Source organism: Chionomys nivalis, chromosome 4 (genome assembly GCF_950005125.1).
Source record: "Chionomys nivalis chromosome 4, mChiNiv1.1, whole genome shotgun sequence".
NCBI lineage: Eukaryota > Metazoa > Chordata > Mammalia > Rodentia > Cricetidae > Chionomys > Chionomys nivalis.
The window spans coordinates 57,337,188-57,353,108 of NC_080089.1; the positions used below are offsets into that span (position 1 = coordinate 57,337,188).

The following is a 15,921-nucleotide window of genomic DNA, read 5'->3' on the forward strand; positions in this document are numbered from 1 at the left end:
CTATATCAAAATGAAGCCAGGGCCGTTCCTCAAAAAGTAAAAAAGGAGCTGGAGAGATGGCTCTGAGGTTAAGAGTATTAGCTGCTGGGGCTGGAGAGATGGCTCAGAGGTTAAGAACACTGACTGTTCTTCCAAAGGTCCTGAGTTCAACTCCTAGCAACCACATGGTGGCTCACAACCATCTGTAATGGGGTCTGGTGCCCTCTTCTGGCCTGCAGGCATACACACAGACAGAATATTGTACACATAATAAATAAATAAATAAATAAATAAATAAATATTTTAAAAAAAAGAGTATTGGCTGCTCTCGCAAAGGACCTGGGTTCAGTTCCCAGCACTGATACTCTCTTTTGGCTTCTTCAGGCACTGCACACGTATGGTGCACACGTATGGTACACTCATATGCAGGCAAAACACTCATACACATAAAATAAAAAAGAAATAAATTGCCACATGACTTACCAGTTCTGCTCCTAGGTACCACCCCAAAAGTACTTAAGGTAAATGTTTAAATGCAAAGTTACACATGGGGCTGGGCAGGCAGTTCAATGGTAAAGAACCTGCGTACCATGTACCAAGCCCCAGATTCGATCCTCAGAACAGGAGCGAAGAGTTTAAATGTCTTATCTTTGCCTTTGAGACTGCAGCTGCTGGCATATAAAAGGCTCTCATTCTACTTAGGCCGGACCTTCCTATTGGCAAGGCTGGGCGTCTCTGCCTCTGTTCCCTCAACTCTCCACCCACCAGTACTAAAGAAGAAGACAGGGAGAAAGTCACAACTAACTTAGAGTTGTCTTAGAGCAGCAGTTCTCAACCTGTGGGTCGTGACCCCTTTGGGGTTGAATGGCCCTTTCACAGGGGTCGCCTGAGACCCATTGGAAAACAGATATTTACATTACGATTCCTAACAGTAGCAAAATTACAATTATGAAGTAGCAATGAAAACAATTTTATATAAAAAAAATTAAAAAAATTAAAAAAAAAAAGAAAACAATTTTATAGTTGGGGGTTACCACAACATAAGGAACCATTTTTTTTTTTACTTTCTTTTTTTTTTAAGATTTATTTATTGTGTATACAGTATTCTGCCTGCAAGCATGCCTTCAGGCCAGAAGAGGGCACCAGATCTCATTACAGATGGTCGTGAGCCACCATGTGGTTGCTGGGAATTGAATTCAGGACCTTTAGAAGAGCAGACAGTGCACTTAACCACTGTGCCATCTCTCCAGCCCGAGGAACCATATTTTTAAGATTATTTGTTTAGTATACAGTGGGGTTCTGGCTGTATATATGTCTGTTGAAGGTCAGATCCTCTGAAACTGGAGTTATAGGCAGTTATGAGCTGCCATGTGGGTGCTGGGAATTGAACTCGGGTCCTTTGGAAGAGCAGTCAGTGCTCTTAACCACTGAGCCATCCCCCGAGGGTCACAGTGTTAGGAAGATTGAGAACCACTGGGTGAGAGCTTTAAAATCATAAATATTTCCCCTTCTGAGGCAGTGCTGAGAAGACCAGAGTTTCCTCTCTTGACAGGACCGACAAAGCAGCCATATTACCCTGAAATAGGTCTGTGCCTGCCTCCCGTGACCTTTGCACCCATGCACTGCTTCCCACCCCTTTCTGAGTACTAAGCTCAGCACCCAGGTTATGACCGTGGCGTAAAGCAGGAAGTTCTGTAAAGTAGAACACTGCCAAAGTTCAAGCTCAAACTGCTTCACAGCCAAGTCTCTTGGGGGCTGCAACTCTGCAGGAAGCCTTAGATGCCATGCCTTCTAGGAGCTCCAAATTCTCCAAGCCCTGCCTCTCCCAGGAAGCCTTTCCCGACTGCTGTAGCCCACAGCAATCTCTTGCCTGAGGATCACCCCAAGGTGATCACCCAAAGAGGCTTAATACCCTTGTTGCCCACCAGAAGTCCCAGGCCCACATCTTGACATGCAGACACACACAATGGAATCACCAAGCTGATGGGGGTGAAAGATGTCAGGTGCAGGAAGGAAGTGGGAGGACTCCTCCTGCTGCCGGGGAGCCCTGCCTACGAGGAGAGCTGGTGGAGGAGAATGGAAAGAATGCCCGTGTATTTCTACCCTGGGAAGCACTAAGTCAGAGCAATCAGAGGAGGAGGTACCACCTCAAGAATGAATGGATTTCCTGCCCCCAAAGGCATGTGTGTGTATGCAGTCAAGGGTGCAGCCGAGGGAATACCAACATGAGAATACCTAAGGATGTCTTCCCACCCCGAGAAACTAGAGCTTTTAGGTGTGTGATGGCTCTGGAATCTGTGGGATTGAGCTCTTGATGACTAGCCTTAAATCCAAGAATCATGTGGGTGGGGGAGGAGGTTCACCTATGCTAGCCTCAAAAAATGGCTCGTACATTCAGTATGAGCTTCAGGGATGTCCCGAGTCACATCCAACAGAGCCATTGTTTACATTTACTTCCTTCACCTCCTGTCCACCTCTGGGTCTGATCCCTCCTGAAGTAGCTCATGGCCCATCAAGAACTAACCAGGCATTCAGTAACCCTTACCAGCCTGCCAGCTTTTCCTTAACCTTTCCTTAACAACTCTCCTCCTGAGAGCTTCAGTTCAGCCATTGGCTGTCCCCTCTCGGGCACTCCCCCGCTGTCACAGGACATCAGGACTCCCAACTCCTTGTCTACCACCTCTCCTCATACATCAAACCCCCTCTCACCTGCTCGAGGTCAACAGAGTCCTTGGGAGTGCTGGCTGCCTCTGGTCTGGCTCTCCCGGCTACAGCTGCATCTGGAAAGCAAAACAGAGAAAGCATGAGGGCCGTCTAGTAAGGAGAATTCTGGGCTGGGACAGTGACAGGGAGGTGGTCCTTGCTGCTTTTCCTGGGTATTCACCATTGAACATGTCTCTACAGAGAGACTGGAGTAGACTGCTGTAGCCATAAATCCAGCGAGAACAGAAGGGAAGGTAGTACTTTGACTCTAAATCCCAAGTGCATCTCCGTTCTAGGACGGCACCTTTACGAGCCCATAGCCACCAGCGCCAGGAGGAAGCCTTTATTCTTGAAACCTGCCAGGACCAGTACAGGTAGCCCTCAATAGCTGCTCCAAGTTGAACTTCTAAAAACTTTCAATTAAAAACCCTGAGGGTGTACATGTGCACCCGTGGTCTTTGTTGTGAAAAACCCTTGATGCCACAAGCTCATACAGGACACAGCTCCGGGATTCTGATTCAGAGAGAGCCAAATTTGTGTCTAAGCTACGTGGCCCAGGATCCTCTCCCAATTGGACGGGACAACTTTTGAGGGATGAGCTGGTCTGCCACTTCTGTATCACATAAGAGCCTATCTCGTACCAGTAAGGACCTAGAGTCCGGCAGCTGGCTGCTTCGTTCTAGGAGAGTTCTTTCTTTCCGTCAGACCAAGTACCTCACTGCTAGGTTTTCTGAGCCTCCATCTCTCCTAACCTTACATCCCAGTTGATTTCTCTTTTCCTGGGTGTAGGGGACTTAGGAGACCCCAAGAGTGGGCTGCAATGATACCACATCCGGTTCTCAGCTCAGTAGCTTCTCAGTTTCCACGTTTCCCAAGGCTGACAAAGTCACATCTGTTCCACAGAGTTGTATAAGTTAGTAAAGTGCCTCCTCTGGGTGCCTGCCACAGCAAATCATCCTATCCTTTTAGTCTGTCCTCTGGAACCTAAGACTTGATAGTCCTCTTTCATCTACCAAACAGATCATTTTTGTCTCGCCGTCTCCTGGGGGCAGCAGTGAAGCATAAGACCTTTAAATGTCAAACCAGCTGCCCATAAGTGTGACCTCAGCACTTACCTGTCCTCGGGGTGATGCAGGAGATGAGGTCCTGCAGACACATCTTGAACTCCTCGAAGCCGCTGGTGCGCAGCTGGACTTGCTGGTTCTGGGGTTCCTCCTGGCGCAGGCGGCAGAGTGCCCTGCGCAGAAAGCCGTGCATGTCCAGCACCTCCTGATCGGAGGCATAGAGCTTCATCCTCTTGACCAGCGCCTCACCAGTGTGGATGCGCTGCAGCACAGCTTCCAGGTGGCCCAGCTGACCAGCTATTTCCTGGTAGTCGCGCTGGTAGCGTGCATTCACCGCCTCGAGCAGTTTGCGCTCCTGTGCCTGCACATGCTCTACCACTTGGCGAACGCGGGAGCGGATTCGCTCCTCAGCCTCTGTGCGTGAGTGCTCCAGCTGGCCTATGGCCGAGCGCATCTGCGAGTGAGCATTGTCGAAGGTCCTTTCCTGCTCCTGCAGCGCCTGCGTCATGGTGCCGAGCTCCTCATGCCACTGCTGGATCTCCTGGCCAATGTCACATTGAAGATCACCGTGGCTGCGGTCCAGGAGTGCACATGCGCAACACAGAGGCTTGGCGCAGCCTCGGCAGTAGATGCTGCGGATACATGAAACCACTTAGGACATTCTATTTCTCAGCTTGTTTTTCCCTACTCAGTGTCTATGGCTATGGTTATGATACCGGATCTATCCATAAAATACAAGACAATAAAAAGCTACTACAGGGCCAGCAAGTCCAGGGAGTAAAGGCACTCACAAGCAAGCCTGACAACCGAGTTTGATTCCCCAGAACCTATATGGTGGAAAAACACAACCGACGTCTGCAAACTGTCCTTTGACCTCTACACGTGTGCCATAGCACACGTGCACCCACACACACAAACACACGTTTTTTTAAAAGTTAAAAAAAACCGACCACAGTAACAATTCCCCTACCTATGTAGCAATGCAGACACATACAAAAAACAAACAAATCACTTTCTTTCCGTCATTTCTTTCTTTCTTTTTTTTTTCTTTTTGGTTTTTCAAAATAGTGTTTCTCTTACTGTGTAACAGTGCTGGCTGTCCTGGAACTCACTTTGTAGACCAGGCTGGCCTCAAACTCATTGAGATTCGCCTGCCTCTGCCTCCCAAATGCTGGGATTACAGGCGTGCACCACCACCACCAGGCCCACCTGGCCCGCCTGGCCCGCCATTTCTTAGCATCCCCTAACAACATCCCCTAACTCTAGCTCTGACCCCGGCCTGCCCACTCAGGCCTCAGCTGAGTATAGGATGGTTTCTTCCTCCTACCTCTCCACATCCAAACTCCGAGGCACCTGCCGTGCCTGTCACTCCACCTTTGCCAGTACTGGCCGGGTACTTTTACTATTCTCTTTTCACAGATGAAGAAACCAAGACTTACAGCTGAGCAAAGTGCTGGGCTAATGTTTGTACTTAAAAAATAAAACCATAGTGCTCGCTTCGGCAGCACATATACTAAAACTGGAACGATACAGAGAGGATTAGCATGCCCCTGCGCCAGGATGACACGCAAATTCGTGAAGCGTTCCATATTTTTCTAGGAGCTGTGAGCTGTCCCAGCCAGCTTGAGTGTGCACATCTTGAAATAAATGAATGACTTGGTAAAAATAAATAAATAAATAAATAAATAAAATAAAACCATACTACAAGTACCTGGTAACTTCCTTCTCTACTCTTTCATTTGGGACATTCCTTTAGGTCCATAGGGACAAACCCTAATTTTTTTAATAGCTCCTTTATAGCTATTAAATACAATTGTTTGGTTCAACAAGCTCCCTTTCCACAAAGAGTCACGTGATTTCCTGTTTGTGCATTTTCTTTCTGCCTTTCTTCTCTCTCCCTTTTATTTTTTGACTGGTGTGAATGGTGATTTAATAGCATAACATCATGTTAGGCAGCCTAACGTATGGGTGCCTTTCTCTCTATGAAGTAGAGTCCAAATACTAGATTACTAGATCAAAGAATGTATATCTCTATCTTAATATTTTATGCATGTAAACATATTAATTAATGGTAAGTATGTGATGTCATGGATATTCTAATTAGTTGAATTTTTCCAGTTCTACAAGGTATATCACAACATCATGGTGTATATGATAAATATACATATAGTTTTTATCATTCAACTTAATCTATAGGCTAACTGAAACTTTCACAGCATTTTCTGTAGCCATTCTATCTAATTTTTGAATGTGTTACAAAATGAAAGGACTTTAAATGTGTGATTAAGCTGGGTGGTGGTGCACGCCTTTAATCCCGGCACTTGTAGGCAGAGGCAGGCAGATTTCTGTGAGTTCAAGTCTAACCTGGTCTACAAGAGCTAGTTCCAGGACAGGCACCAAAGCTGCACAGAGAAACCCTGTCTCAAAAGCCAAAAGGTGTGATTAAATTAAGAAACTTGAGGTTATAGGAGCTGCAGAGATGGCTCAGAAGTTTAGAGCACTTGGTGCTCTTCCAGAGTTCCCCAGTTTGATTCCCAGCACCCACATGGTGACTCACGACATCTGTAAGTCCTGTTTCAGATCTGATGCTCTCTTCTTACCTCTGTGGGCCCCAAGCACAGATGTGCATGCATATGTGCAGGCAAAACACACAAATAAATAAACCTTTAAAAAAAGATTGTTTCAAAAGAATTTTAAGATTGAGAGATTATCCTGAGTTATCTGGGTGTAATCAAGAGTTGTCATAAAAGAAAGAAGGGCAGCTGGAGAGCGAGAGAGAAGCTGATGGGAGCAGAGGCTGGAGCGATGTTCTCCTGTTGGCTTTGGAGATGGACGGGAACGTGTGCCAAGGCATATGGGCAGCACAGAAGCCAGAACGGATTTTCCCAAGTCTGCCAAGGGAGTCAAGCTCTGCTGGAACTTTGATTTCGTCTCAGACTCATTTCAAACATTTGAAGTCCAGACACGACAAGGGATCTGTATTGTTGTAAACCTTTGAGCATGTGGCGATTCGTTATGGCAGCAACAGGAAGTTAACGGAGGAACCAGGTCCACGCTCTTAACCACTGTAATGCTGTTGCTTCAAAAGTTCCCAGGAAAGACACTTTCAGCTACTTCTCCCAAGATATTCCAGAATCTATCTCACCCCTGATGCTAAGAAAAAGCTCATTTGAGTTCTGGGGAAAAGTCTTACCTGGGGTCAATTTGGCCTCAGTTACCAAGATCAACATGACCCGTAACTATCAACAGAGCTGCTGGTTACACCCTGGTCCTCACTCTCCCCAGACCACTCAAAGCGATGATGCCTGCGCACTTGATCAGATATTTGAGGCTTATTTCAAGACAGCAAAGGATTCCCAGAGAGCCCAGAGTGTGGGAAAAGCACCAGCTGCAAACATACAGCTCTTCCATGCGTGGAGTCTCCTGTTACCTAGCGAGAGCCAGACTGGGGCAGCAATGGAGCAGAGGGTTGTACCTCAGGCCAATGCCATTTGCAGGTCACAACTTCCAAAGCCCTTAACTCTCTGAGGAGGTTAAGGGTAGACCCAGGATAGGGGTAAATGCATCACGCAGGAATGATCATCTTAGCCAAGTGGTTCATTCCCCCACGTCTGGGGGACACTCACTGAGCCCGTACTATGTGCTTGGCACTATGAAATAGGCAGAGGTGAGATGGGCATCTACACAGGGTTCTGTGCCAAGACAAAGAGAGTTGTGTCTCCAGAAGGGCAAAAGGTCAGTTATTTCCTCCCAGAATATACAAAAGAATTAACTAAAAAAACTACTGAGTCAACAAGAAATTACTCAGCAAAATGACTGTATTACACCAGAATTAAAAGAGTGAGAGAGAAAGGAGATGGAGAGGGAGAAGGTGGAAGAGGAAGACAGGAGGAGAAGACAGAATAAGGGAGAGAGGGAGAGAGAGCACTTAATTCTGTTTCATCAAAGGAAATAAAAACAAATCGGGGTGGGTGGGGGTTCCATTCACAACAATAGTCCAAAATTGTTACAAAATACTTAGGCATACTAGCAAGAAATATGTACACTTTATATGAAGAAAATAACAAAACCTCATTGAATAAGTCTTTAAGCAGAAAAGTGGGGCCAGTGAGATGGCTCAGCAGATAAAGGTGGGAGCTATCAAACCTGACCACCGACTTAGAGCTCTAAGACCCACGTGGCGAAGAAAAAAAAACCAACCTCTTTGGGATGACCTCTGGCCTCCACATCTGTGCTGTGGCAAATGCAGAGGCACAAGCACACAATCAATCAATGTCCTGGCATGGGGAGGAGGAAGAAGGCACCAAGCCTGGTGGCTCACAACCATCTGTAATAAGATCTGGTGCCCTCTTCTGGCCTGCAGGGATACATGCAGGCAGAACACTGTATACATAATATATAAATAAATCTTTTAAAATGTTGCAAGAAAGAGGATGAATTTGGGGGCTGGGAAGATTGCTTAGTTGGTAAAGTGCTTACTGCACAAGCAAGGGGCCTGAGTTTGGGTTCTGAGCAATCACATAAAAAGCAAGGCATGGTGGAGGCAGACACAGGTGGATCCCCGGAGTTTGTAGCCTGCCAGTCTGGCTGAATTAGGGGGCCCCAGAGTCCATGACTCTGTCTCAAAAAGTTGTCAGGAACCATTCCCCCCCCCCAAATTATTATAGGGATCATCGCCCTGAGGAGTTTGCAGAGGGCTCCACTTCCCAATTGTAGTGAGAATTGTTTTATTGGCAGAGCCTATCCCGCACCCAATTAACTGTCAATAGAGAGCTAGCTGTTAGCGGAACCCGCCTCACACTCTAATTATCCAGAGAACTAGGTGTGTTAACCTGCGAACTCCTGGCCGAGAAGGAATCGTGACCTCTTGGCCTACATGACCGAGGTGGACCACGCGGCAAGATCCCCTGCCCCCATCCCAAGCCAAACTCCTCATTCAGAGGATATATAAGCTGTAACAATGACTCTAATAAACGGAGACTTTGACAAGAACTTTGCTTGGCCTCCTTCCTGTCTCCCGCCCATGTCTTTCAGGTAGTGCCTCTCCGTGACCCTGGAATACCTGATCAGCCAGGCGGGTTACAATCCCTAGACTAATGACCCACCGAGGCAGTCGACAAAAAGTAAGGTGGAAAACAACCGAATAAGACACCAACATCAACTTCCAGTCTACAAACACACACACAGCCAAAGACACATATACACAAGCACGCATAGTCATGTACACATACACACAGGCATGCACAGTCATGTACACATACACACAGGCATGTACACACACAGCCAAAGACACATACACACAAGCACGCACAGTCATGTACACACAGGCATGCACACACAGGCATGTGCGCATACACTCAAGTTCAAGGTCAGCCTGAAGAACTAGTTCCAGGACAGGCTCTGAAGCTACAGAGAAACCTTGTCTCAGAAAACCAAAAGAAGAAGAAGAAGAGGAGGAGGAGGAGGAGGAGGAGGAGGAGGAGGAGGAGGAGGAGGAGGAGGAGGAAGGAAAAAAATAGAAATATCCAAAATAATCAGTTAAGGCCATGAGTTAAAAAAGGGTATTCAGTAAGAGAGAAAGATAACAACATGTCACTCTATTGGATACACACACACACACACACACACACACACACACACACACACACACATATATATATATATATATATATATATATATATATATATATATATAAACAGCCAACTCTGCCATTTACTTACGCCCATCTTGAATGCCACACTAACCTTAACAGCTTTGGCAGAATATATCTAAAGTGTAATATACACCATGTCAGAAATTTGTTACAAAATTCAATGACAAAAATTCATCATTAAACATAACAGAATCTGGTGCTATACGAAACAGACAATGATTCCCTATATAACACAAGCAATTCTGGAGTTATCAAGTAAGCTATAAAAATGACTATCACATGGCTTTGCTTGTATATGGTAGTTCTATGTTGGTTACCCACTCAAATGATGTTACGTAAGTTTCCTTTAAAGTGTAGTGATACTGTTAGGTTATTAATTAAAAAAACCACTGAAAAAAAAATAAACTAAAAGGCGTGCCATTTGTGGTAGCAAAGCAAAAAAAGGTAAGAAGGCAGAAATTGAGGAGAAAGCAGAGTAATGTAGGAAAATGTCCCTGAAGTTTGAGATTGATGTAGTCTGGCAGCTTCCCAAATAACCTGATAGGAAATGCTCACTGTCAAGACAGCTCGGATGTCTCAGGTTTCTAATGCTGTGATGAAACACCACGACCAAAGAAACCTGGGGAGGACACGATTCATTTTGCTCACGCTTCCACAGCACCGTTCATCACAGGAGGGAGTCAGGACAGGAACTCAAACAGGGCAGAAACAGGGAGGCAGGAGCTGATGCAGAGGCCATGGAGGAGGATGCTTACTGGCTTGCTTCCTCTGCCTTGCTCAACCTGCCCTCTTATAGAACTCAGGGTCCTCCCACATCGACCACTAATTAAGAAAACGTCCTGGAACACAGAAGTCCTCCTTGAATACCAAAACCACACAAAGACCCAACCAAGAAAGAGAATTACAGGCCTATATCACTCATGAACATCGACGCAAAAATTCTCAATAAAATACTGGCAAACCGAATCCAAGAACACATTAGAAAAATTATCCATTATGATCAAGTAGGCTTCATCCCAGAGATGCAGGGCTGGTTCAACAACGCAAATCTATCAATGTAATTCACCATATAAATAAACTGAAAGAAAAAAACCATATGATCATTTCATTAGATGCTGAAAAAGCATTCGACAAAATTCAACACCCCTTTATGATAAAGGTCTTGGAGAGATTAGGGATACAAGGGTCATACCTAAATATAATAAAAGCTATTTACAGCAAGCCAAAAGCTAACATTAAATTAAACGGAGAAAAACTCAAAGCCATCCCACTAAAATCAGGAACACGACAAGGATGTCCACTCTCTCCATACCTCTTCAATATAGTGCTTGAAGTTCTAGCAATAGCAATAAGACAACATAAGGGGATCAAGGGTATTTGTATTGGAAAGGAAGAAATTAAGCTTTCGTTATTTGCAGATGATATGATAGTATACACAAGCAACCCCAAAAACTCTACCAAAGAACTCCTACAGCTGATAAACACCTTTGGTAATGTGGCAGGATACAAGATCAACTCCAAAAAATCAGTTGCCTTCCTATACACTAAGGATAAGGAAGCAGAGAGGGAAATCAGAGAAGCATCACCTTTCACGATAGCCACAAATAGCATAAAATATCTTGGGGTAACTCTGACCAAGGAAGTGAAAGATCTATTTGACAAGAACTTTAAGTCTTTGAAGAAAGAAAATGAAGAGGACACCAGAAAATGGGAGGATCTCCCTTGTTCTTGGATTGGGAGGATCAACATAGTAAAAAGGGCAATTCTACCAAAAGCAATCTATAGATTCAATGTAATCCCCATCAATATCCCATCAAAATTCTTCACAGATCTGGAGAAGACAATAACCATCTTTATATGGAAAAACAAAAAACCCAGGATAGCCAAAACAATCTTATACAATAAAGGACTGTCTGGAGGCATTACCATCCCTGACTTCAAACTCTATTACAGAGCAACAGTATTGAAAACAGCTTGGTACTGGCATAAAAACAGAGAAGTCAACCAATGGAATCGAATAGAAGACCCTGACTTTACCCCACAAACCTATGAACACCTGATTTTCGATAAAGGAGCTAAAAGTATACAATGGAAAAAAGAGAGCATTTTCAACAAATTGTGCTAGCAAAACTGGATGTCAGCCTGTAGAAGAATGAAAATAGACCCATATCTATCACCATGCACAAAAATCAAGTCCAAATGGATTAAAGACCTCAATATTAGTCCTAACACACTGAACTTGATCGAAGAGAAAGTGGGAAGTACTCTACAACACATGGGCACAGGAGACCACTTCCTACGTACAACCCCAGCAGCACAGACACTAAGGGCATCATTGAATAAATGGGACCTCCTGAGACTGAGAAGCTTCTGTAAAGCAAAGGACACTGTCACCAAGACAAAAAGGCAACCCACTGACTGGGAGAAGATCTTCACCAACCCCGCAACTGACAAAGGTCTGATCTCCAAAATATATAAAGAACTCAAGAAACTAGACCGTAAAAGGCTAATCAACCCAATTATAAAATGGGGCACTGAGCTGAACAGAAAATTCTCAAAAGAAGAAGTTCAAATGGCCAAAGGACACTTAAGATCATGCTCAACTTCCTTAGCGATCAGGGAAATGCAAATCAAGACAACTTTAAGATACCATCTTACACCTGTCAGAATGGCTAAAATAAAAAACACCAATGATAGCCTTTGCTGGAGAGGTTGTGGAGAAAGGGGTACACTCATCCATTGCTGGTGGGAATGCAAACTTGTGCAACCACTTTGGAAAGCAATATGGCGGTTTCTCAGGAAATTCGGGATCAACCTACCCCTGGACCCAGCAATACCACTCTTGGAACTATACCCAAGAGATGCCCTATCATACAACAAAAGTATATGCTCAACTATGTTCATAGCAGCATTGTTTGTAATAGCCACAACCCGGAAACAACCTAGATGCCCTTCAATGGAAAAATGTATGAAGAAAGTATGGAGTATATACATATTAGAGTACTACTCAGCAGTAAAAAAACAATGACTTCTTACATTTTGCATACAAATGGACGGAAATAGAAAACACTATCCTGAGTGAGGTAAGCCAGACCCAAAAAGAGGAACATGGGATGTACTCACTCATATTTGATTTCTAGCCATAAATAAAGGACATTGAGCCTTTAATTCGTGATCCTAGAAAAGCTAAATAAGAAGGTGAACCCTAAGAAAAACATATAAACATCCTCCTGAATATTAACCTTCATCATGTGATGAAAGGAGACAGAGACAGAGACCCACACTGGAGCATCGGACTGAAATCTCAAGGTCCAAATCAGGAGCAGAAGGAGAGAGAGCAAGAGCAAGGAACTCAGGACCGCGAGGGGTGCACACACTGAGACAATGGGGATGTTCTATCGGGAACTCACCAAGGCCAGCTGGTCTGGGTCTGAAAAAGCATGGGATAAAACTGGACTCGCAGAACATAGCGGACAATGAGGACTACTGAGAACTCAAGAACAATGGCAATGGGTTTTTGATCCTACTGCACGTACTGGCTTTGTGGGAGCCTAGCAGTGTGGATGCTCACCTTACTAGCCCTGGATGGAAGTGGGTGGTCCTTGGTCTTCGCACAGGGCAGGGAACCCTGATTGATCTTTGGGCTGACGAGGGAGGGGGACTTGATCGGGGGAGGGAAATGGGAGGTGGTGGCGGGGAGGAGGCAGAAATCTGAAAGAAAGAAAGAAAGAAAGAAAGAAAGAAAGAAAGAAAGAAAGAAAGAAAGAAAGAAAGAAAGATGAAAAAAAAAAAAAGAAGTCCTCCTTGAAGGAAAATATTTACTGGCAACGTTTCTTCAGTCAAAAGCTCAAGCAAAACACAGAATCTGGGTGTTGACAGCATGTAGTTTAGAGGTAGTAAACATTTATCTTGGATTTCATCATCATTGTGGCAAAAAGAAAAAGGGAAAGAAAACACAACAATTTGGGGATCACGGTGCTGATGTAAAATGGCCTGTGTTGAGGCGGAAACAAAGCTGCAAGGATGGGAACTGAGCATTAGAGTCCATTGATGCTAAGAGGGAGTACTCCAGTACAAACGTTAGACTTCAATAGCTTTGTTAAAGGAATGTGTGTGTGTGTGTGTGTGTAGGTCAGAGGAAATAGCTTATTGAGGAGATCAGACAACTTGCAAGAGTCATTTCTCTCTTCCTACCATGTGGCTTGTGGGATCAAACTTAGGTCAACAGGCTTGGGAGCAAGTGCTCTTACCCACTGGGTCATCTTCTCAGCCTCTCCAATAATTTTTTAAACTCTAAGCATTGAGGTTTAAAAAAGATGATCTTAGAGGAATCTTTTTGGAAGGGTGGTCTCTCTCTCTCTCTCTCTCTCTCTCTCTCTCTCTCTCTCTCTCTCTCTCTCTCTCTCGTCTTTTTCTTCCCTTTATGGTGACTGGGGATCAAACCCAGGACCTCACAAAACTCAGCAGATACTCTACCACTGAGCTGCATCCCCAGGCCCTAAACATACTTTGAAGTTGGCAAGTCTAATATGTTTTTCTGTTAAATTCAAGGAAAATGAAACTTTACATTGCTTTAACAGCATGCTTCCTTTTAACAGTACAGTTCTAAAGGAAAGCACACTCTGCGCTCTAAATAAGCAACCTGCAGGGTCCTTCTGCTAGCGACAGGCAGTGGGAAGGGGGAGGCCAGCAGGGCAGGAGAGGCAGTCTGCAGCCAGGAGTCCATACAGTTCTGTCCCTGGGTGTGCTGAGCCCTCCTTCTAGGTTAGTTCCTACGAACTCCTTGACCTTCCATTTCTATCTCCTTTGGGCAGTGGAAACAGTCTTAGCAGGCGGTTCAGGATTAAGACACCACCGGAGAACCTCTCAGAAGATGGGCTGGTGCTCTACCACAGCAGGAAGGAAGGTGGAATTAGCTCAGAACTCTTCAGTTCTGTGGCTTCACATGACACCGGCTACAAATCTGTCCATTGCCCGCGTTTCTGTCCATACCTGACATTGTATTTTCTTTAATTCCTTTGCAGTAGCCATTTTTCTGAGACACATTGAAGGTGTTTCCTCCCTAACACCAGTATGGAATCAGACTTCCTTTTAAGGAGGATACACCCATGAACTTTGAGAAAGTGACTTTGGCACAGGCCAAGCTGCACGGCCCCTAGCATTCCGAGAAACTTTTCAAGCCGAGCACTCGACCCACTGGTGATAATTCTGAAACTCAGCTTTGAATGTGTTGTTCTCAGGACTCAAGACTCACTGCATGTAACGACCCCCCCCCCCCCCAGCTCTTGAAATATTCTGGCAACCCTGGGGAAAGAGCCTTTGTAAATGGAGTGGCCTTGGCAGAAAGCCAGGCCACAAAAACACAGAGACCTTCCTGGTAGCACAATCTACTACCTAATCAGGCTGGGGTCAGGCGCCAGACCACTTTTCCAGGTTTATAATATAAACTCTCAACCATTTTACACTCCAGAAGATTCTCATTTCTCACTCATTTTTACAAACTCTTTTTTATGGAACTCATGGAACACAACAAACCTCTCCAAGTATGATTTAAAAACTGCCTCTAATCCTCCTCACAGTCAACCTTCAACCTGCCTGGCCCCGTATCTGAAACCGTCTCCTGGGGCCTATGGCTCCTCAATAGGGAGCACTCTGCGGTGTGTGCTCAGCACAGCCTTCAGGCCTCAAAGACACTGATTCTCATTTGCTCGGCAACAGCTGCTTCAATGCCCAGCATGAAGTAAACTGCTGCCTCCCTAAATGATTATTCAGTGGCAGAGGGACAGACAGACAGATGGGTTCCAGTTAGCTCCATTTTATGAGTTAGGAATCAATGAGAAAAGCCTGTCACCATTAAGTCTCTCACTCTTCCACACTGTCCAGAGGCTCCATGCCCCATCTCTGAGCAGCTAAGCCCAATGCCATCGCTGGAGCAGAGAGTTCAGCCTTTCCAGGGACTAACACCCTAACCCTGATCTTACCTTGAGTTATTTTAAATTCTTTGGTTTTTTTCCCCCTCTGATACATCACAATGGCCAGGTGTGTGGAAGAATCTCTTTTATACACATAGCATCCTACCAAATGCAGTATGGTTACTACTGGATCTGAAGCCAAGTTTCCTGGGTAAGTATATTTTAAAAACTGGGGAAGGAGTCATTTACTATCCTTTCTGCAATGTTGGCCAACTGCTGGCAGCAGCCTTTCTTCTGCCATGCAGCGGTGCTCCTCCCCCATGCAGCGATGCTCCTCCCCATGCAGCGGTGCTCCTCCCCCATGCAGCAGTGCTCCTCCCTGACCAAACATCAATCTCAGTAACATCATGAGCCCCGAGAAGACACAATGCACTAAAAGCTTAGGTAGCTTCTCCCAGAGGGTTGAGGAGGGCCAGGAGAAGGCACCTGGCTTGCTCACTACCGTCCCAATGCTAAGTGCAACCATCAGCCTGGTCCCTCAGCAGCCATCCAGCTCGCCCTGCTTGGGTCACAGCTCTGCTACTGGAGGTCAATAGTTCCTGCCCGGAG

At 45.3% G+C, this 15,921-nt stretch overlaps 1 protein-coding gene and 1 non-coding gene across 5 annotated transcripts in view; one reads left to right on the plus strand and one right to left on the minus strand.

Moving 5' to 3' along the window:
* The window catches only part of Pml (PML nuclear body scaffold), a 36,768-nt gene that overhangs the window by 14,128 nt on the left and 6,719 nt on the right, over positions 1 to 15,921 (minus strand). For all 4 annotated transcript variants that reach the window (XM_057767743.1, XM_057767745.1, XM_057767744.1 and 1 more), the window contains exons 3-4: positions 3,798 to 4,378; positions 2,689 to 2,759 (exon numbers count right to left, since the gene is read on the minus strand). In XM_057767743.1, the coding sequence (XP_057623726.1) occupies positions 2,689 to 2,759; positions 3,798 to 4,378 (652 nt within the window). The remainder of the gene's footprint in view (positions 1 to 2,688; positions 2,760 to 3,797; positions 4,379 to 15,921) is intronic.
* LOC130874055 (U6 spliceosomal RNA) lies at positions 5,236 to 5,341 on the plus strand. The gene has a single exon (XR_009057098.1). It is a non-coding gene; the product is annotated as a U6 spliceosomal RNA (small nuclear RNA).